At 35.1% G+C, this 22,594-nt stretch overlaps 1 protein-coding gene across 2 annotated transcripts in view; it reads right to left on the reverse strand.

Moving 5' to 3' along the window:
- Positions 1-22,594, reverse strand: part of LOC133517142 (hemicentin-1-like) — a 292,977-nt gene that overhangs the window by 95,710 nt on the left and 174,673 nt on the right. For both annotated transcript variants that reach the window (XM_061850306.1, XM_061850305.1), the window contains one exon: positions 13,612-13,774. In XM_061850306.1, the coding sequence (XP_061706290.1) occupies positions 13,612-13,774 (163 nt within the window). The remainder of the gene's footprint in view (positions 1-13,611; positions 13,775-22,594) is intronic.

The following is a 22,594-nucleotide window of genomic DNA, read 5'->3' on the forward strand; positions in this document are numbered from 1 at the left end:
CCTCCGTGGAAACTGCATGAAAATACATTCAGTAGTTTTTGAGTTTATCACGAATAAGTATACAGACAGACGCAGCGGGGGATTTTTGTTTTATAAGGAGTAGTGATGATGGAAGTATTAAATGTCAGTGTTGTATTCCTGTTTGTTATTGTGAATTTTCGCACGTAAAAGTAAGTATCAAACAAGTGCGAACGAAATTTCGGCGCAGAGTTTTGAAAAATAGGTGTTTATCAGCAACGCGCCTTTTAATAGTATTAGTTGTATAAGAAGGGACAACAACTTTGTTGTCCCTTCTTATACAATTCTATGCCTTTAGGCAAATGCCTGCGGCTCCGGCTCACATTGTAACCCATATCTTATATATACTTATATTTATTAATATATTTCGGAGATCTCGGAAACGGCTGTACCGATTGCGATGAAATTTGCTTTATGGGGGTTTTCGTAGGTGAAAAGTCATTCTACAATTTTCATATGTTTTCCAAGCAAGGCTTGCGGTCTCCCAGATATTATTTATTATCCAAGAACATTGTTTCTGCCATATATTGTGCCATCTTTGTTTAATATATATTTTATTTAACATTGATTCAACTTGAACAACTGGTGATGGTTAGATATTTTAATCTACCGTAAAATGTGCCTATTTTGGTCCCTTGTATAATTTTCACCGTTCTATACACAACCAAGAAAGTTGTTAAAATCACACAACTTCTTCATCGCAATCCAACAAACAGCTAGCAGACTAAATGGTAAAAGTAGCAATTACACACTCAACAAAATTAGCCCCCGCAATTCGTAGGTCGTTAACATCTACCTGCTTGAAATTATAATTTATCGTTAGCCATTTATTTTCCTGTGCGGGGACAGTCAGCGCCTTGCGAGAATTCTACACAATTAAAAGGTGGCAATTGTTTTTGCTTAAAAGCACGAAATTTGAATATAAATGGGCACGAATAGGCATAATGAATTCATTTCGCTTGTTGTACGAACATCTTCCAGTGAGGTAGATTCAGGCTATTTGTCCCAAGTCACCTATTTTAATTTTAATTTTCGAGTAAGTACATATAGTTTTGTCATGTCCTTCTGTCTGATAATATGCCGAAAGCAACGGGTGATAACAAAAAAAAGCGGCCAAGTGCGAGTCGGACTCGCCCATGAAGGGTTCCGTGCCATTTATGACGTATAAAAAAAAAACTACTTACTAGATCTCGTTCAAACCAATTTTCGGTGAAAGTTTGCATGGTAATGTATATCATATATTTTTTTTAGATTAGGGGGGGAAACACACATTTTACCACTTTGGAAGTAAAAATCGACCATTATGTCTCAGTGTCGCTAGATAACTCGAATTTACAAAGGGAAATCATTCAGTTTGGATTATGAAAGTTATTTTCCTTTTGGCAAAACTGATATACCTGGAAATTATTGATGCTATACTAGCAATAATTCTACAATACCAGGCAATATCAAACACAAGTATTATGGACAAGTTTGAGGAGACAAACATTACAATTCTTGGACTCCAATAACATACCATTTTGTACATATGTAAGAAAGTCCGAAATCCCACAGACCTTCCACAATGTCGGCTAGGTGGTCGTTTTTTGGCTATTTGAGTAGTAGTTGAAAAATTGGAGAGCTGAAAATTGTGCCTAGCTAATAAAAAGGACTAAGACTTGTGGTCCGAAAATAGACAAAAAGGGTGTCTAAAGGTCTTATTCAAACTTTTTATCTAAACCATTCTAACATTCATTAACGTTATTGTAATAATAAAAGAATAATTATCATGTATATATTGCCTAATAATAAAAAAGTATCGTAAAAAGTAATATGGGTATTTTTTCACACCTCTGAAATAATTATAATTTTTTGTTATCATCCGTTATGTAGCAAGTTTATTACTTTGAAACTATAAAGGACCCCGCAGCAAATAAATACAAGGAAAAACATTGTTTCAGTCCAATTTCAAGAAATTTTGGTATGATGTAGATTTAAGTCTCCTGATTATTATTTTATAAGGGCACGAAGTCAACTTTCAGAAAAAAACAATTTACTTGTTTCATACAAAATTAATGTTGACAAGCTACAGCCCGAAAATTCGCACCAACTGGGCATATTGCCTACTGAGGGTATGTGACACCCTGTGCCAGGGATCGGAAACCGGTATTTTTTGTATGGGAACGAAAACGGTATTTTTTCGTTCTTTGTTAATTACTTCATTTCTAATTAGGCAATCTAATAATACGAAGTCGTTATCTGAAAACACAACTGAGTCCTACATTTGGAGTATAAAATAAACAGAAATATAAAATATTTCGAAGTTTTTGCAAAAAACCGGTTCCGATCCCTGCCCTGTACATTACTCTGCTCCCAGGATTTCTACATACCTGCTCACGGCGTTCGAATTCGCTGTAAGTAGAGTTCACTCTCACTTTCAGCAGAACCGGAAGACCTAGATCTACATGACTAGTAAAATAGCCAAAACAATACGAAGCATCACTCTAAATGGCGCTACATGTAACGCCCCTTACACTGATACAAGATTTTCATCAACTAATGTCAAGAACCGGTGCATGATTCAACCTTTACCGGTCGCCGTGGTAAAACCTAGGATTTACCAAATACATGTCGGTAAAAGCCCGAAGTGAACAATAATTATTTAACATTTCGGGATTTTACCGATCGGCATCGGTAAAACCTAGGTTTTACGGATATATTTTAGGTTTTACCGTACGAGTACTTCGGGCTTTTACCGTAACATATCTACCTATTTTTCGTAAATCCTCCTCTTCGCTCTGTAATCCAAGACGTCGTTTCTAACGTAGATAACTGATAATAGGTATGCGACGCGACGTCAACGTGACAGAAACATTATTAAGATCATATTTAATCTCCGATAATTACGTTATTATAAGCATACATAACTTAAAATATGCAAAATACATAGATACTAATAACAGATGATGGCAGCAAGAAATCCTCGGTTTGCCAGTAATAAACTGTCGGTATGTTCGTTACTCTCAATTCAATGTATTAATTTAGGAAACACTTCTGAGAAATACAAAAATATAAACTTGATTATTTCTGGCAATATACTTCTGAGAGATTGGTGCTCTTATAATAAATAATCACGAGACTTAAATCTACATCAAACTAAAATTTCGTGAGATTTCACTGACACCACTTTTTCCCTATGTTTGCTGCGGCGTCCTTTGGAATATAGTATGTATGTGTATGTCACTGCATACTTTTAGACGCTAAAGGGTTTATTTGTTGTTCTGCCTTTTCGCCGAAGGTTCATTGTCCAAATTGCACTTGCCAACCAACTTTTTGTTGATGTTTTTTTTTATTGATACAGAAGGAAAACGAGCTGATGAATCGCCTGATGGTAAGCAATTACCGACGCCGATGGACACCTATAACACCAGAGGGCATGTTCGTGCGTTGTCGGCCTTCAAGATTAGGTATATGCTCTTTTCTTCAAGGTTTGAACGTCGTATCAGTCCGGACTACCGTAGGTGACAGATCATTCCATAGTTTAGCAGAGCTAAGCAGGAAGTTTCTGAAGAAACGCACAGTTTAGGACTGCCAACCATCTATCAAGTGAAGATGGAAATGTACTTATATTTTGCAACCAACATTCATCAAATTTTCATTATGATAACATTTTACTTAGTCGAATTAGTGTTAAGTAGATTATTATGACGACATACAAGATTTCGAATGCCTACATTATTTTCGCCAAATCATTCAATTGCCAAATTTGTTATTATTTCCATAACGTCTAGCTATTTAGTTGGTGTTTTCATTGTCTTGTTTTTTGTCCCCAAATCATGTGAGGTAGTGTAGCTAAATTTCATGTCATACAAAATTAGATGAAATTTAATTTTCAATTTTTGTCATAGTTAACTATAATCTACAAGTAAAAAAAGCATGCAATAGCACTCTTTTTTTAATTTATTTGTTAAAATACAGAAATACAGGCGTGACAGTATGGTCCAAAACAAGACAACGAAATAAATTTCGACCCGATTAATAAAATAAAATTAAAGCGGTAAAGAAATGAAACTATTAACGTAATTATTTAGTTTAAAAGAAACGAGAATTGTAACTGAAACTAATTAACGTTGCTTGGTTTACAACAATTTTGGCTAAACAATAAGGAAAGTAAAATGTACATTTTTGGCAAGAACAATAACGTTTCAGCGACAGAGGTAGGTCTCTATTCATCAGGTGTTTTGTGGATCAATAGCTCTTCCAGGTGTTATCAGTGCGTCTTTGGACCTCTTAGTCCTGTCACGCCTGGAAAGAGACTATTTGGTATTCTTGGACATATGCGATTTGTTCTCCGTTTATCTCAATCCCGCGTTTTGTGCTGTTAGTCATGACCTTGGTCTTTGACATATTCATCTTCAGTCCAACCTCAAGGCTTACGTTGCTAAGGTCTTCTAGCATATGACGTAACTCGGATAAAAATAGGAAAACAAGACTATATCGTCCCATTCCTGGGCAAAAGCATCATCTCACTTTTTCCATTTCTCACGGTCGTGTACAGTCTGGCCATTGATTTAAAGAGGAGTCTAGCTAGTCTTGCAAGCCTAGCTCAAAACGAGGATTTGCCACTTCCGCGATTTTTAGCTAATCTAATATTAGGTATTTATAAATATTTATGAATATAAGTCTTTGTTGAGGCTTTTGTCTAATAGTAAGCGCATGTTTTACTGATATTATGATGATGAATCCAGTTAGTACATGCGTTATATTTATTTAGTACAGAAGTAAGTAGACTATTCATTATATTATTACTATTAAAATAACTTTCTTTCTGTCCTTCACACTCTTCACAGACTTAAATGCCCATGTTTATAACGGTGTCTTTTAAGAGTTGTTTCTTAAGAAGATTACAACATCTTAGCATTTCCACAATTTTGTAATATTGTAAAACTTAAAAGGTACTTATACATTTTTAAAACCATAACGAAAACATTAAGTACACATAAATATTTCATAGCACCCGCCGGTCCTAACATCGGCACACACTTACTAAGCCCAGATCATCAATCAACTTCGAGATGCTTGGTGCAATAGAATGTATATAAAATTCGTCATGATCGCTCATGAGCTAGGCGACAAAGAGGATAGCTAAAGGATTATGGTTTGGGTAACATAATATATTAGATTAGAATAAGGGCGTAAATGGACCGCTTTGCCTTGTAATTGACATACGTCGTTTTATTAAAGATAACATTTAAACGTTTACGGGCTGTTGACCGTTTTGTTTAATATAGGGAAAATATAAAGGTTGGGTTGGAATGAAGTTCATAGTGTTTCATTTTGTATGTAATTAAATCATATGCTAGTCAGCTTTTTAGGGTATATATATAGGGTTTACATAGTAAACTAAGAACCCTTATAGTTTCGCCATGTCCGTCTGTCTGTCTGTCTGTCCGAGGCTTTGCTCCGTGGTCGTTAGTGCTAGGAAGATGTGATTTGGCATGGGTATATAAATCAATAAAGGCCGACAATGTTGTACAATAAATAAAATAAAAACATTTTTAGGGTAAGCCCTCCCTTACCCTAAAAATGTTTTTATTTTCTTTTCATTAAACTGGGGGGTGATTTTTTTTTTGCTTCAACCCTATAGTGTAGGGTATTTTTGGAAAGATCTTTCAAAACTAATAGGGGTCTGCAAGATTTTTTTTGATAAAGGGAATATATACGGAGATAATCGCTCCGAAAGAAAAAAAATGGGGACACATTTTCACCCCTCTAACTTTTGAACCATAGGTCCAAAAATATGAAAAAAATCAGCTTAAGAAAGACATTAAATTGAAAACTATAGCGGATATTATCAGTTTAGCTGTTTTTGAGTTATCGCAAAAAATCTCCCCTTCATAGTAAAAAGACGTACATCCACAGTTAAACGTTATTACGAGTAACCCATTTAATGTCGTAATTTAGAACATTAAATGGGTTGTTAAAGTTATTTGGTTAATACCAAATACATTGATGTAAATAAACTAAAATTTAAGATATCACTTGCTTATTTGACTCATTCCATTATTATTTAATATTGAATTTATCTAACAAAGTTTCATTGGCTGTATTAAATAGTAATACCGTTGACTATTGGCAGTTTTGGCACGAAAGAGTAAAAAATTAAAAAGTAAGAGGCAATCCCGCTTATTTTATATTCATATTCGTTTATTGCACTCATGTACAATGCATTATATTATCTAGTATTTATTGCCATACTTTACTTTTCATGCTTTAATGAACAAAATAATTTTAAAATTACTGCAGTTTGCTGAAATATATTATGTGTTTTTTTCATATATGTAGCAATCTAAATGTTTTTCGCTAATGGGATATTTATCTTTAGACATGCAAAGTCTCCGATTGCAAGCAAGTCCAAAGGAAAAAATCATGGCTATACGTCTATTACTTTAATTAAGTTAAGCTTATTTGAAGATTATGAAACGCCAACGATAACTTTATTCGTGAGATAAGTGGCAAATAGCTTATCCTGGACTTTACTTGGACATTGTGAAACAGGCCCTTAGTTACGTTTACGCAGAGTTTAAACAATGGCTGCTGCAACTTAATATTATTTTTAATTGCATTAGGCATTAATAGTGCAGATTTCTGTGGGTTTTAGATGACAATGATCGTAGTTAAAAATATGAACAATAAACTGCAACCAGGGAAAAAAAATTACAGGTCTTTGTAATAGGTCAATTACCAACTCAAAACGTGTAGAAATAGAAATAACGGAAAATTACAGTGAAATATTATTTATTTTAAGTATTAAGCTATTGCTCAGCGAATCAAATTAATTGCGTGATAAAAAAGTATTTAGGGCCTTAGTAAAATCTTTGGTACAATCTGAAATTTATTGACTTTCTAGTGACAACACAAATACTTCGCAAAATGAAAGTAAATAATCTTGGCCTTATCATGTGGAACCAGAGCGGACTGTTTTGGTTATATTACCTTTACGAAGATGGAAATAAAAATTATGTTCCGTATTGATCATGTAATGGATACTGGTTTTTTTCTGACTTATGTTTTGAAGGTTTTATCTTGCGATTGTCATAAGTAAATCAAGACCACCACAAAATAATATAATTTCCAAATTAGGTAGGTTTACAACGTAAATTAAGGTAGCAATAGGCGGTCTTATCGCTGTAAGCGATCTCTTTTAAGCAACCTTACGTCCTGGCCACGACATTGGTCGCGCCGAAGTAGAGCAAAGCGACGAGCATGCCACGTTCATCGCTGCGGCTGTAGCATTGGCAGCTTAGAGCGAATAGGACATATTTAACCGGCGGGTATCAGGATATAAAGAACAAAAAGCATAATTTATCATTATTCTACCCACACCCAGATATTTATGTGATTTTTGATCAAGCAACTTTTTTTTAATTCTTCTTTTAGCGGACAACTATAGAGGTAGGTAAATAAAAATAAACGCACTGCTTAATCGAAGAGCTCTTAAATTGCAGTTGCTTTAATTATTTATTGCTTTTATACATATTTTGGTACTTTTTCCGTGTTAATATTAAAACTTGAACACGCGGTTTTTTCTAACCTACGTACTTTCAGAATATTCAGAAAAAAAAATATGAGTAACCCATTTTTAGTGGTTGAATGTGATGGCTTTATTTATTTATTTAATATTTATTGCTCAAAAAGGAAACCTTATAGTACAAAAAGCGCACTAGGGCGGCGGTTATTTGTGACTTTTTTATATTGAAACCATTAAATTTTCATAAAGGAGTTGTCCATACACTTGGCGAAGTCTGGCTCCCTCCCTTCTAAAAAATGTATATTCAAAACAAAATCAAAGTTGTTTTTCCCTCTTTTTACTTGTTATATTTATGCAGTGTTAAACAAATAAAAACATTAGTAATTTTAATGGTTGACTATTCATACAAAAGCAGAGAACATCTTAGCATTAGTATAAAATTATACAATTTTTCATTTGAAATACATAGTTATAATAACCAACTGATACTTACTACCTAACCTCTCTCGTCTCATCTCTGAACACGTCCAAGATTGAATGGGAAAACTGCCAAAGTAAAGATGACAGTTAATTAATTCAATGATAAATGATCTTCGACGTTGCTATGGCAGAAGCCTATTTACGTAAAAAATAATATAAAACTTGTTAACTTGCAACACATTTTCAACTCTAAGCCCTACCCAGGTAAATCTAAATTTAATTTAGAAGCTTGCATCGATCGAGTTGGATTGTGTTTACCCTGTGACTGCCGATAGAGATTTATTCTAGCAAAACGGCTTTTTATCCTAATCCCATATAGACCCGGAGTGCTCGCTCAGTGCAGGTTATCGTATCTCTGTTTCACAAACATGAACGTATTAATAAGCTGTGACAAACAACATGTCGTTTCACAAACAAAATCCCGGGCACAAAAAGCCGTTTAATCTGATCAAACATTTTGCTCTCCCAGCATTTGTGCCCAAACTAATTTGGCACTCGCAGGGTCGGTCATGCATAACAAATGTGTGCCTGAGCGATTTATAAAATTCACACATTGTCAGACAGCGATTTAGCTATGAATCTTGGCTGTTACACATAGATACTCTTACATGCGCGACATTGTAAATGTTATGCAAATAAATGTAAATATTATAATATGCAATTGAGTAATTTTATATTTTTACCTATAGATTATCAATGAGTATCTACCGGTCCTTTTTACAAGCTTTTTATTCACTTGCAATGTACCTATGTATGTACGGGTCAAATCTTGCAAGTTAAATTTGACCAACTTCCCGGTTTCCGATGAAGCTGAAAATTTGCATACATATGTAAATCGGGTGTCAATACAATATTATGAGACCATCGAGCAGATTTGATATGGAGACTGGCGGTGGGCATAGGAACTCTGTGATAAAACAACGCAACCTAATTGTGTTTGGGGTTTTAGAATTGGCTCGATGAGTATTAGTTGCCTGTGGAAAGAAAAGGACAGCCAGCGATTAAAGCTTGTACCAAAAATGAAATTTTTGCCAAAAACTTATTTTGTACTATGGTATAATTATGAATAAAAACGACTAAAGTAGTTACTCGTGTTATTGAATCCAATAAACTTATAACAGGATTTTAAATAAAGTTTCCAATTTTCTGTACCAACAAAAGGAAAACCTTAATCGCAAAATGTCGCAGACAATACATTGTAGGGAGGTTTTTCAGGTCGTTGTTCTGCACGCGAGCTGACTAAAACATAAAAAAGCGAAAAAATATAAAAAGACTGTTGAACTGCTTGAATACAACCAACAAATTTACGTCTACAAGGCAACAAGAGCTTATGAAGACTCTTTTTGTGGTGATCGTGAAGAGAATATGTACTCGTAATAAACATTCGTATGTGCGTCACTGTACGTTTATGAATATGTTTGCATACGTTCACGCATACCGAGAGTAGAGTGCGGTACTATATTTTATTCTATAATTTATAAGTAATGAATAGAATCAGACGTTAGGCGTTGATATTTTACATGTTTGCGAGAAAAGATTGCGTTTGAGTGTTCTAGAACAGTTGGAAATAATTAGGTACAATAATAAGGGGATCATTCTTAACGATTTCGTCATCACCGCTATTACGATTTTTTCCATCTCACTCACATTTGCACAGTAGGGAGGAGTGGTCAAGGTATAAACATGGTCGACCAAGGTGTTTGAGAGAATGCTGCTCCGGCACCTCTCACCACACATCTCACCCAGGACGGAGAAATTTGGATTCAGGTCCAACACTTTACGACGCTGCAGCTCACCCGTGTCTTATATCACATGGGCATGGCACTCAACAAAAAGGAGTACACAATCGCAGTTCTCCTAGACATGGAGAAAGCTTTTGACCGAGTTTGGCACGAAGGTCTAATGTATAAACTTTCTCTGTCCACAGCACCCCGCTGCATCGCGAGAGTCATCACATCCTTCCTGACAGACCGGTGCTTCCACGTACAAGTGGATGATGCAGTGTCGCAGGAACTCCCAATAAAGGCAGGCGTCCCCCAGGGGAGCTGCCTGTCGCCCGCATGCTATGTGCGCGACACCGACGACATCCCAGTCGTTGGGCAAGCGCAGCTAGCCCTCTTCGCAGACGAGACTGCCTACTTTGCGTTATCTTTTAAGATGGCCTTGCCCACACCTCTTTTAGGCCAGCCGCTCACATGGTCACCCACAGTGAAATATCTGGGGGTTACCATAGACAGGAGACTCACCATGCAACACACATCGTACACACAATCATGCGAGTAAAAACCGCTCGCATGTGCCTACGGCCGGTTTTTCTGTAGTAAGCTTCCTGTACGGACCAACCTCGGCCTGTACAGAGCTTACGTCCGTTCGCGACTAACTTATGCTTTACAAGCCTGGTATTATTTCTGTTTCATGTCCAACAAGGAGAACATGGGACGCCAGCAGACCGGGCAGGTCAACCACTCCACCGTTTTTGTTATCGCACCCACTCCGTGGCTAATTTAGCCCACCTGTAGTCGTATCGATCCTAAATGGCTTCTTGACCAGATCAGTCCCACTTAAGTCTGGCGGTTTTGACACTAACGTATGCAAATGTTCAGTTTGTTTATAAGGTGGTTAGTTATCACGTTTAAGCAACATAAGTTGGGTTGGCAGTACTGATACACGGGTCTATGAGTCTCCGCGTAAGGGCTAAACTTTAGCCGCTAAAGGGGAGCCTCCGTTTTGTAGCCGCTAAAGGAAAGCCTCCGTCCTCCTTAAGAGACCAATAGCCTTTTCAAGTGCTTTGGATTCGTCTTTTGACCTATTGATCCTGTCTTTGGTTGAACGAGACTATTTGGACTAGTAGAACGAGACTAGTTACTCAGAATAATATTACATACAATAAACCCTTAGATATTGCAAAACAATTTAACCAATACCTAATAAAATTAACAAACAAAAGTATTAAACACACTCCTAATGTAACATCATTAATTAATCAAAACACGCACACTATATTTTTCTTACCTGATGACCACTATGAGATCTTTAAAGCTATAAGGAACCTAAAAAACTCCGTCTACGGGCTACGACGGTATTAATGCAAAAATCCTGAAACTAACTGCGAATATTATCTCATTACCGTTACATCATATTATAAATTTATCATATACAGAAGGGGTATTTCCGGATAGGCTCAAGATTTCAGTAGTGAAACCGCTTTTTAAAAAAGGCGATAAATGTGACATGTCAAACTATCGTCCTATCACTTTAATCCCTGTCCTATCCAAAGTTTTTGAACGTTTAGTATATAAGAAAATAGTCGCCTTTTTAGCCAAGCATAATTTAATAATCCCTAAGCAGTACGGTTTCCAAAAGAATAAATCAACAACACATGCCTGCTTCGAGCTAGTACGAAACATTACTTTAAGTTTAAATGATAAAGCAGCGGTAGTAGCACTGATGCTAGATATGAGTAAGGCGTTCGACTTCGTCTGCCATGAAACCTTACTGTCAAAGTTATATAAATACGGTATAAGGGGACAAGCATATCTTTGGCTAGAAAGCTACCTCAATGAACGGCAACAATGCGTTGAAGTTACCAAAGTGGTGAATAATCACAAGGAATCATATAATTCACCCTACGTGGTAAATAAATGCGGCGTGCCACAGGGAAGCATACTAGGGCCGATATTGTTTCTATTATATATTAACGATTTACCTAGAGCCACACAAATGATACGATACTCTTCGCAGATGACACAACAATCATAATTAAGAGATGAATGGTGATTCTCTATGTCATAATATTACACAGACGCTAACAAATGTTACGAAATGGTTAGATGATAATAATCTTAATGTAAATCTAAAAAAAACACAATTGATCCAATTTCAAACTTACAAAAGTAAATCTTTTGATGTAACTACAGACTTCAATAGCGTGCAACTTAAGGAAACTGATGCTGCAGTTTTCTTAGGTATTCATATGGATAAATTTTGCAATTGGAAAGCCCATATCAACTACTTGTGCAATAGGCCTAGATCGTTTTGTTTATGTCTTGTATCGTTTGCGTTCTATTGTCCTCTGAAGCGGCTGCAACCGCAGCCTTTCACGGCTATGTATCTTCACAAATTCGATACGGCTTAATAATATGGGGCAACTCTACCGAGTCCGATAGAGTATTTAAAGCTCAAAAAAAATGTGTGAGGTCATTGTGCGGGGCCCACTACCTAGATAGCTGCAGGCCATTATTCAAGAGAAAAAAGATACTCCCTTTACCATCCTTGTACGTCTTTGAAATGTGTAAATTTGTTAAAAATAATATACAATTATTTAAAAAAAAAGCCAGCGATAAACGGCACAAATACGACCTAGAGATACCGATGCATCAAAGGCTAAAGCTGTTCCAAAATAACTGCTACTGTATGGCTATAAAGTTGTATAATTCTATTCCCGTTGGTATAAGAACACTAGAAGGAAAGGCTTTTGGAAAAAAACTGTACAGTTTACTGATGGAACATTGTTTTTATAACATAAATGATTTAATACAATATTTTAAAAATAATAATGTTTAGATTATTTAATTAAGTAATTTGACATCGACACATATTAATATTTGATTTAAATTTTTGACATTTTAATGGAATGCTTGTTTTGTTTGTAATTTATTTTCGTGCTTAATATTCGAATGCTGAAATGCCAGCCAGACATGTAAAGAACTGTACAGTTAACTATGGGAACATTGTTTTTATGACATTAGTGAATCAATACAACATTTTAAAATTCATACTTTTTAGATAATTTAGTTTAGTAATTTGACATTGACACACATTGACATTTTTTTTCCCAATATTTTTCAGTACGGCTTCTTTTATATTTGTAATTTATTTTTGTGATTAATATTTGAATGCTGAAATTCCAGCCGAACATGTAAAGAACTGAATTTGTATACTAACAGCTTATCAACTCATGTTTTATCAATAAATGATTATCTTATCTTATCTTATCTTGGCAGTACTGATACACGGGTCTATGAGTCTCCGCGTAAGGGCTAAACTTTAGCCGCTAAAGGGGAGCCTCCGTTTTGTAGCCGCTAAAGGAAAGCCTCCGTCCTCCTTAAGAGACCAATAGCCTTTTCAAGTGCTTTGGATTCGTCTTTGAACCTATTGATCCTGTCTTTGGTTGAACGAGACTATTTGGCCTAGTATGTTCACTCGTCGCTCGTCGGCCTCTGCATTGGTCTGTCCGTCTACCTTATTAATCTTACGTTTTATGCCGACTGTCATTGTCTGAGTTTAAGACCATTTTGAGGGTGTGCAGGAAATATGATTTCATTGTAATTATATTGATATTCCGATAATTTAATTTCTGACAGCAAACCCGAGTGTTTGAAGCAAAGTACGCATAACCTTCGTCTTTTTCTATAGAAGTTTAAGACTCAAACTGGCCGAAGTAGATACAAAGATTTTATAGTACACCATGCTAAACAATATGCTAAACTGTAAAAGCATACTCATAGAGTCCTGTGACGTGCATGATGATCTTGCCTCTCGTGTAAAAAGTTCTATTAGAAGTGAAATATGTGTCTGGGCCAATGTAGCATGTTAAAACTCACCTGTAAATAGGCATGTCGTCCTTATACCACACTACAAGCAGCAGCGCATCAGGCGGCTGGGGAGAACGGGTGTCGCACGGAAGTGTGGCCTCGCCGCCCGACACCCCTGTCACTTTGACGACGTCCAGAGATTCCGCCTGGACACTCGACAACGGCCGGAGACCTGTTGACAAAGGTGCGAGTATGAATTTTGAACGCTTTGTCCTCTGCAGGTTTGAAATTAGCTTTTTATGGCAGTATTCAATTTGAAATTACCTTTTCATTTCTCATGCTCTAAAAGAGGGTCATTGTTGTTCTAAAAAGTGTGCAGAAAATGATATGTTTCTGCATTAGAGCATTGAACTTTCCAAGTAAAAATTTTTTCATTATTTTATGATAAACAATAGAAGTTTGGTTTTAAATGGATTTGTTATACAATTTCTATTCTGATATTTAACTCCCCATTCTATAAATAACGATACTTTTACCTAAATGGCTAATTGAAAGTACCCTCAAGAAATACTATAGAAAAAAAAAACAAATGAATTTTACATTCCTCGTATTCGTAATGAAAATAATAGTAACGCAGGTGAAACGTATCATTTAATACACATATAACACCGTTAAAAATCTTGGTAGTTTTTAGTTTATCTTTCCTTCAAGTTTTTTTTAGCTCCTAAGGCGCGTTTACACTTAGCGAAGTAACAAGTGCAGATGAGAAGTCAACATGATTTATCATGAAGTTAACATGATTTTACGACGATAAATGTCGAGTGTTAAGAAATCGTTTACACAAGTGAAAAGTGAGTGAATTACGAAATTCGTCGTATACCTTATTTTGAATCACCTAACAAGCAGATACAGTGTAGGTACACAGTGTTTACTGTTGAGTTAAAATAAAATCAAGAAAATAAAGCTTTAAACCAAAATAAATGTCATATACGAAGGAAAAAATATATATTTCGACGCGTGTGAAAAAACACCGGCCATAAAAATAAATATATTGCTTCATATAGTGGATGAACAGTGCAGAGAATTGTATGTACAACTAAATGTGACGTGTACAATGGTAGAACAGGTTTTGGGCGAGTTTAAAAAATATTTTGAATAAAAGAAAAACTTAACGGTTGAGAGGCATCGATTCTTTAAGCGAAATCAGGCAGAAAGTGAAACAATTGAACAATATGTGTTTGATTTAAAGAAATTATCAACTTTATGTGAATTTGGAACTTTATGTGATTTCTTAATTAAGGATAACCACCCGGCGGCGCCCGGCTCGTACCAATAGTTTTTCGGAACTTATGTACGAAATATCATTTGATATTTACCAATCGCTTTTCGATGAAGGAAAACATCGTGAATAAACCAGACTAATCCCAACAAAGCCTAGTTTACCCTCTGGGTTGGAAGGTCAGATGTCAGTCGCTTTCGTAAAAACTAGTGCCTATAACAAATCTTGGGATTAGTTGTCAAGCGGACCCCAGGCTCCCACGAGCCGTGGCAAAATGCCGGGAAAACGCGGGGAAGAAGAGATAATTTTTACGCCACTGTTCGGAAAATGTGGCAATAGATGGTCTAAAACCAATCTGGAAAGTAGGCAATAGCTGTACTACCTGAACCAGCACTACTCGAATGTTTCATTGATTAGATTAAGTTAGATTTCTTTATTTCACGATGAAAATAACACTTTGAATTAGTTACATTCATCAAAAGTTAGTTTGGCTTCTCATCATGATCATCATTCATCACATTATAAATTAAAAATAAAATTATAATTAATTGTGTCTCCCAATAAGGATCGTCATGAGCAAAGAAAAATATGTCACACAAATGAATATAAACCAATTTAATATTAATTTGGAATTATCGTGAAAATGTCAAATAAAGATAAAAATATTACAAAAATATGTCAAACAGTTGAATATAAACCAACTAAATACTAATTTGGAATTGTCGTTAAAATGTCAAATAAAGATAAAAATATTACAAAAAGAACAATATGTCATGTTTAAAATACAAATGCACACAATTTAATAATAAATAAAATTACATATGTCTTATATATTTCAGCAATCTTATAAGCGTTTCATATATCGGAAACCTTTTAAATAACCAATTTCAGCGTACCACTATTTTCTCCTTTCCTTTCTCATTAATTGATTGAAAGCATATATGTATTAATGTCACGTATTTATAACACTGTTTCAATGTTTATTAACGATGTTTCAAGGTAGATTAAAATTATTACATTTGTTTCACTGTAAAAATTTGAGTGTTTCATTGAAAACATGCATAAGTACACAATGAAACAAAACTCTTAAAAAAAAGGATTATAATACAGAAACTGTTAAATATAAGTAGAAATCAAGAATGCCATACGATAGCCAACTAAATTGTTTATCTTCATACGAAATATCACCTCATAACTTTAAAAACACCAGAGATAGGAAGGTTTGAACTTTTGGTGTTTCATTGATCAACAACTTACCTACTGAATTGGATAGTGTAAATTGTGTTTGACTAAAAAATAAAAGATACACGTACGCTACGCTATAAAAATGAGTTATTTTAGTGAAAAAAAATATAAATATTCCTTGCCAAAATATATCGCTTTCTTTCAACAATTGTCCTCACGCCAATATAAATAGTAATCTATATTAAAGTACTTATAGTACATAATGCAAATGTTTTCTTATTTCCTTACATTAGTCGTGAAAAGCACTATGTAATGCCTCGGTTGGAAACGCTACATATTGACTCGTATTATTTGAGGGCCTCCACTAAGGTGTCGGCCCTCAAACTCACTCGTCCCTTTGAGCGGTTTTCCGACCTCTCTCTCCTACAATGTACTATTTTTGGATACTTTATCTACCCAAGAAATTTTTAACATTCTTATATAAAGCCACATTTCAAAAGCATTTAATTTTTTAATGTAGAGTTGTTATTTAGAGTCCACGCTTCCGATCATCAGGATCGATAGTTCGTAACATTTGACTAACCTCCATCTTAATTTTATTCCTGTCTTTATTTATGTAAAGTTTATTCATTTTCATAAACGCACTTCTGGCCACCTCTATTCTTGTACTTATCTCCATTTCTGGGTGCCATCTCTCGTTGAGCCAGTATCTGAGGTATTTATACTTATTTACTCTCTCCACTGTGTGCCCGTTTATGCTTACGTGTTCACTAACTGCATGTTTTTTGCTTATTATCATATACTTGGTTTCAGTGATACCCAGAGGTTATAGAGAGAGGTTAAGATACGAGTATATATATATTTATTTTCAGACCATACATTAAAAATTTTCTAGAAAATCTGAAACGAGGTTATTTTTGTCTCCTGTCTTCGCTATTTGTCTATTTATCTAAATAACCGTTTTAACTATATTTGTGAAATTAAGTTAAATTAAATTAAATATAATCTCTATTTGTCTAAAAAATCTTAAATAATGATCCAATGATGTATTTTTGTTTATTTATTACATGTTGAGTTTAGTTACGCGCTTCAAATAGTTTATATTAGGGCTGTTCCAAAAAAGGAACTGACGATATCCCGACGCGTAGTATACTAATTATAAATTACCTACTATGAACAGTAAGACAAATAGCATCTGTTACTTAGAAAGCAGCGGTGCAAGCGGAGTTCGGTGCAGCGTGTAGCAATTGAAGTTCAATTCGTACATTGTGCTCGACCAAAATGTATGAACGGCCTTGATTTGCCACTCGCCACGCTGCGCGCCGCTTGCGTCCAGTCCGCGGCCTTATTTCTAATAAATAGTACTTAATATACATAGTGAACCTGGTTTTGGGAAGTTCAGATAAATAGACAATTTGCTTCTACAAGCTTGCGATTGCGCTTCGGTGGCTTGCACTTTAATGAATTCTGGTACGTGATGGTTAAATCTTAAAATTTTTGACATTTAGTGTGCAAGGCACGATGTGAATAAATAAATAAAATAATTATTTTTATATTTAAAGGATTAACTATGTGGGATCATAAGACATTGATTCAGAAGACACGATTAACAAACAGAAATATTTTTTACTAAACCGTCCTGGAGATATTTTACAGCCTTTCGTTAGAACTCGTTTGCTCAGCGAAGACTCCTCAGAACACCGGGCGCGATCGTGACAAATTGCCCGATTAACAATTCGCGTCCCGCCGGAGGAGATGGCGCGAGTAACGATCCAATATATCAAAGGATTTTTCCGAACACCGACACTGAAGTTACTACGTGTTTATTAAGACGGTGTGAAATGACAGTTATGTGAGGGATTTCGAGGCGAATTATTTACGTGTTATATTGTGGAAGTAATTCAAAACATAACAAAAGTTTTGTGGCAGAAAAACATTAATTTACACTATTAAAACAATCTATTTAACATAATGGGAAAATACACTCATGATGAAAATATAATGCGACACCGTACTGTAATGATGTAATTGATTTTAAAACAAAGTAGTACAAAAAATCGTAAAAAATAACAGTGGTAGTCGTATATATGTAACAAAGATGGATCTCCCAATATTTGGACAAATGAACACCACATTTTAAAATATTCTTGACATTTTGATTACCGTTTAATGAAAAAAAAAATACCTTTTTATTTCAATTTAAAACACGTATGAATAAAATATATAAATTTCATTAAATAGTTTTACGTAAGCAATACTAGATTTCTGAATACAATAAAACAGGTTATTCAAACAACCATTTTGAAAACCTGGGCCCTATTTCACGAAAGCTTAATTAGGTAACTTGTTTTACTAGGAAGTGGAAGTTTCTGTTTATCAGTGAGTGATAGCTTTCATGAATCGAGCCTCAGATATATACTTGTATAATTAATTAATCATGAACACTACATAAAACAAATAAGTAGGTAGCTACCCGAAACTAAGAACAGAACCTAAAGTTTTTGAGACAAGCGGTCCCTCGTAATCACATTCCGTACTTTAGCACAATTAGTTTACACAATAAGAATGCCTCTGTCTCTTTCTATTACCCAACTAAAGCCAGGGCAACGAGATAAGATAAAGAATTGGCACGAAAGAGAAAGCGAAAAATAACGGATAATTAGATAAGGACAAAGCTTATCTCATGTCATTCGGATTTTCTTTAATGAAGACCCTGGATATAGGAGACCAAGAAATCCAAATTGGTTACGACTGTCTTGTTTTGCTACTAGTGACTTTTTTCGACTCAAATAATAAAATTGATGTTAATGAAATTAGATTTAATACTGTAATGTTAAAGTATAGATGTCATTTTAAATAACTTAGTAAAAAGCATATTACTACAAATTAACGACATGTAAGTACATAATGTAATTCTTGAAATAATGCTTACATTTCGTCCAATATACACTGTCATAATTATTACTTACTCTAAAAGATATTTGGTCTAACTAGTGACATTATATAATATATGTATTTCTGAATAGAAATAACAGGCTCCCAGAAAAGTGAGTTAGGCTAGGTAAAACACCACACAAATGAATATCTAGAAAAAAAGTGGGTTAGGTTAGAGCTGCGACCCCGTTTAAAAAAATATGTTTTTCACTGTATAAATTATTACGTTATATTAAAATATATATGTATAACAAAAGCCATTACCGATACAACATGCTTTTATACTATTTAATAATTATATAAAATAAGTTTTCGGCAAAAATTTAATTTTTGTTATAAGCTTTTATCGCTGACTGTACTTTTTTTTAGACAGGCAACTAATACTCAGTGCGCTAGTTCTAAAAACTCCAAACACAATTAGGTTGCGTTGTTTTATCACAGAGTTCCTATGGCCACCTCCTGTCTCCATCATTTCATTTTCATTTATTCGTTGCAACCATGTTATTACAAGATGTTCTTATAATTAAGTAGTCAGTACAAACATGGACCCTACTAGGGCGTAGCCACATTTTAAAAACTATGTACTTACAGTATTAAATTATTTTAAACTAGATTAAACACAAGCATAAAATTTCAAACTACTATAATAATACACATTAAATTTGAAATATAAATATCATTTAGCTCAGTCTTTTTGCACTTACAGACTAAGTATCCATGAATTCATCAGATCAGCTCGATGGTACCATAATATTGCATTGTCACCAGACTTACATAATATATGCATGCAAAATTTCAGCTCAATCGGAAACCGGGAAGTGGATTAAATTTAACTTGCAAGATTTGATTACAGACCGACAGACAGACAACTGGACAGGTGAAACTAAATAAAAGCTTGTAAATAGGTATTATGTCGATTACGGTTCTGTACCCCTAGTGTAAATTTAGTCGATAGCGAAACGTGACGTACGCGTTTGCGTTAAGTCTCATTTTGTATGGGTTTTTGAACAGCGCGCCAAGCGGGACGTTTTGGAAAGTCAAAAATCTCATACAAAATGACACTTAACGCAAACGCGTACGTCACGTTTCGCTGTCGAAAATATTTACACTTGGGGTACAGATTAAATCATCGTAAAACAAAATCAATGTATAAAACTAATATAATAACAAAAAAATGACATTATAACAAGTAATACGAAATCACATTATGGCAAGTGTATGATAGTTTTATTATAATTATATTTTAAACATTACACACCTATATCTTAGGGAAATTGGTCTGCTACATCTATATGATTGGTAACTCTAAAGTTGATACACGGTTTTACCATAAAACTTTCAGGTGAAACCTGTCTGTTTTTTTTATATAGCAAGCATGTGTCGTGGGTTTAGGTTTTTCTTAAACATTCAACAACTACCTAACCTAACTAATCCATTTGGATGTTAATGCAATGTCACTTTGAACCGAAATAAATCGGTGAAAGTAGAAACGTTTGGTGTAAAAAGTTTTTAAGTGTAATTTTCGGTAACTAGATTGCCTTTTTTAGGGTTCCGTAGTCAACTAGGAACCCTCATAGTTTCGCCATATCCGTCTGTCTGTCTGTCTGTCCGAGGCTTTGCTCCGTGGTCGTTAGTGCTAGAAAGCTGAAATTTAGCATGGATATATAAATCAATAAAGCCGATAAAGTCGTACAATAAAATCTAAAAAAATTTTTTTTTAGGGTACTTCCCCTACACGTAAAGTGGGGTGAACATTTTTTTTTGCTTCAACCCTACAGTGTGGGATATCGTTGGAAAGGTCTTTCAAAACTAATAGGGGTCTTTAACAAACATTTCTTGGTAAAGTGAATATATTCAGAGATAATTGCTCCGAAAGAAAAAAAAATGTGTCCCCCCCCCTCTAACTTTTGAACCATAAGTCCAAAAAATATGAAAAAAATCTTGGAAGTAGAGCTTAAGAAACACATCAAATGAAAACTATAGCGGATATGATCAGTTTAGCTGTTTTTGAGTTATCGCAAAAGGTTTTCCCTTCATAGTAAAAAGACGTACACCCACAGTTCATCCCTTGGTTAACAATCTACCATACTTTAAGCTCCAGTTTAGCTTATTGTGACGGAAGAGTAACTACGGAACTCTACTCTGAGCATGGCCCGACATGCTCTTGGCCGGTTTTTTAATGTAACAGTCGAATCTGGAAGACGAAAAAGTTTTTGGTATTACAATTTACTGGTCTGAAAATCCTCCATTTATTGGGAAGGAAATCAGCAAGGCAGTCGACAGAGTCTTCCTAATCGCAGATAATGGTGACAACAATTTAGGGCTGCCAAGTAGCTAATTGTTTTAAATAATCACCTCTCACTTTATATACCTATTTATTGTAAAAGATTAATTCTAAGTAAAACAATAAAACTAGTTTCTTATACTACAAACATTTCAGGGTGCCTGGTATTTTTTTTAATACCGCGTTGGACGCATTGTGGCAAACAAACATGTGGCTCGCCTGACTGGTAGCGGTCACCGCAGCCAATGCGCGTTTCCGAATCTTTACAAAACTGTACCTACTCCTCACTTCAATAAAATATGTAGGTAGGTATGTATTGTTTTTTTTTATTGAGGTATAACATTAAAGTTTTATACAGGGTGTTTATTTAGTCACCTGCAATACTTTACGGGGTGAATACATACACATACTGAGCAACTTTTACTATAGGACCGGGCGATTCCAGGGTCGGTCCCATAGTAAAAGTTGCTCAGTATGACCTATATATTCGGCCCGTAAATTATTGCAGGTGACTGAATTAACAGCCTGTATTGTTTCGTATATTGACATTTTCAATTGCAAACATACTAATACTTACATACAAACTTTGTACGTAACGAACAGCACGTAAAATAAAATTGATGACAACCCTAGCTTATGCTCGTAGCGCGTTCCGATGCTAATCGCATCGTTTGTCACGGGACGACGCGGATTACTCGCGTGCGTCGGAATAATATTGTCCCACTGCTGGTGCACCCGCATCTGTTAAAAACGATCATTTTGTAAATTTATGTGAAAAAACCACCGGGTGGGGCTGGGTCGGACACATGGCCGGCCGTTGTTTTTAAGATAAAGCGTTTGATCATTTACGGCCGATCAATTCTATGCCACGCCCCGAAACACGCGAAACTAGCGAATTCCTTTGACGCGGACCCTGGCAGTAGCGAGGGGGCAGCCGAGCGCCGGCATCAGCTCAGCGACCGAATAGTGCGGGGCGGAAGAGGGAGGCTCGCCCGATGTTATGCAGCCACCACAGCCTATGAACCATATAATTTGGAAACTATAAATCTAGCAACATACTTTAAAAACAATAACATAACACAATTTTCTCTAGAGCATTTAACCCCTCTGCCGTACAATTTTTTTGTACCTACGTATGTATTCTACAATCTATTAAATGACTAACTAAAGATTCTAAATTCAAAAACAAAACAAATGCTTCTGAGTCTCGGCTGGTCTCAGAAGGTTGTAAAATATGGGTGCACTACATTTTTTATAATTACTTTTAATATATATTGTATTTTGACATATGGTTATTTTGAATAACGTAATAAATGGCATACTAGCGTTATAACTAATTAAGGGCATACATCATGTTATTATTGGTATAA

The sequence above is a fragment of the Cydia pomonella genome, chromosome 4 (genome assembly GCF_033807575.1).
Source record: "Cydia pomonella isolate Wapato2018A chromosome 4, ilCydPomo1, whole genome shotgun sequence".
Lineage (NCBI taxonomy): Eukaryota > Metazoa > Arthropoda > Insecta > Lepidoptera > Tortricidae > Cydia > Cydia pomonella.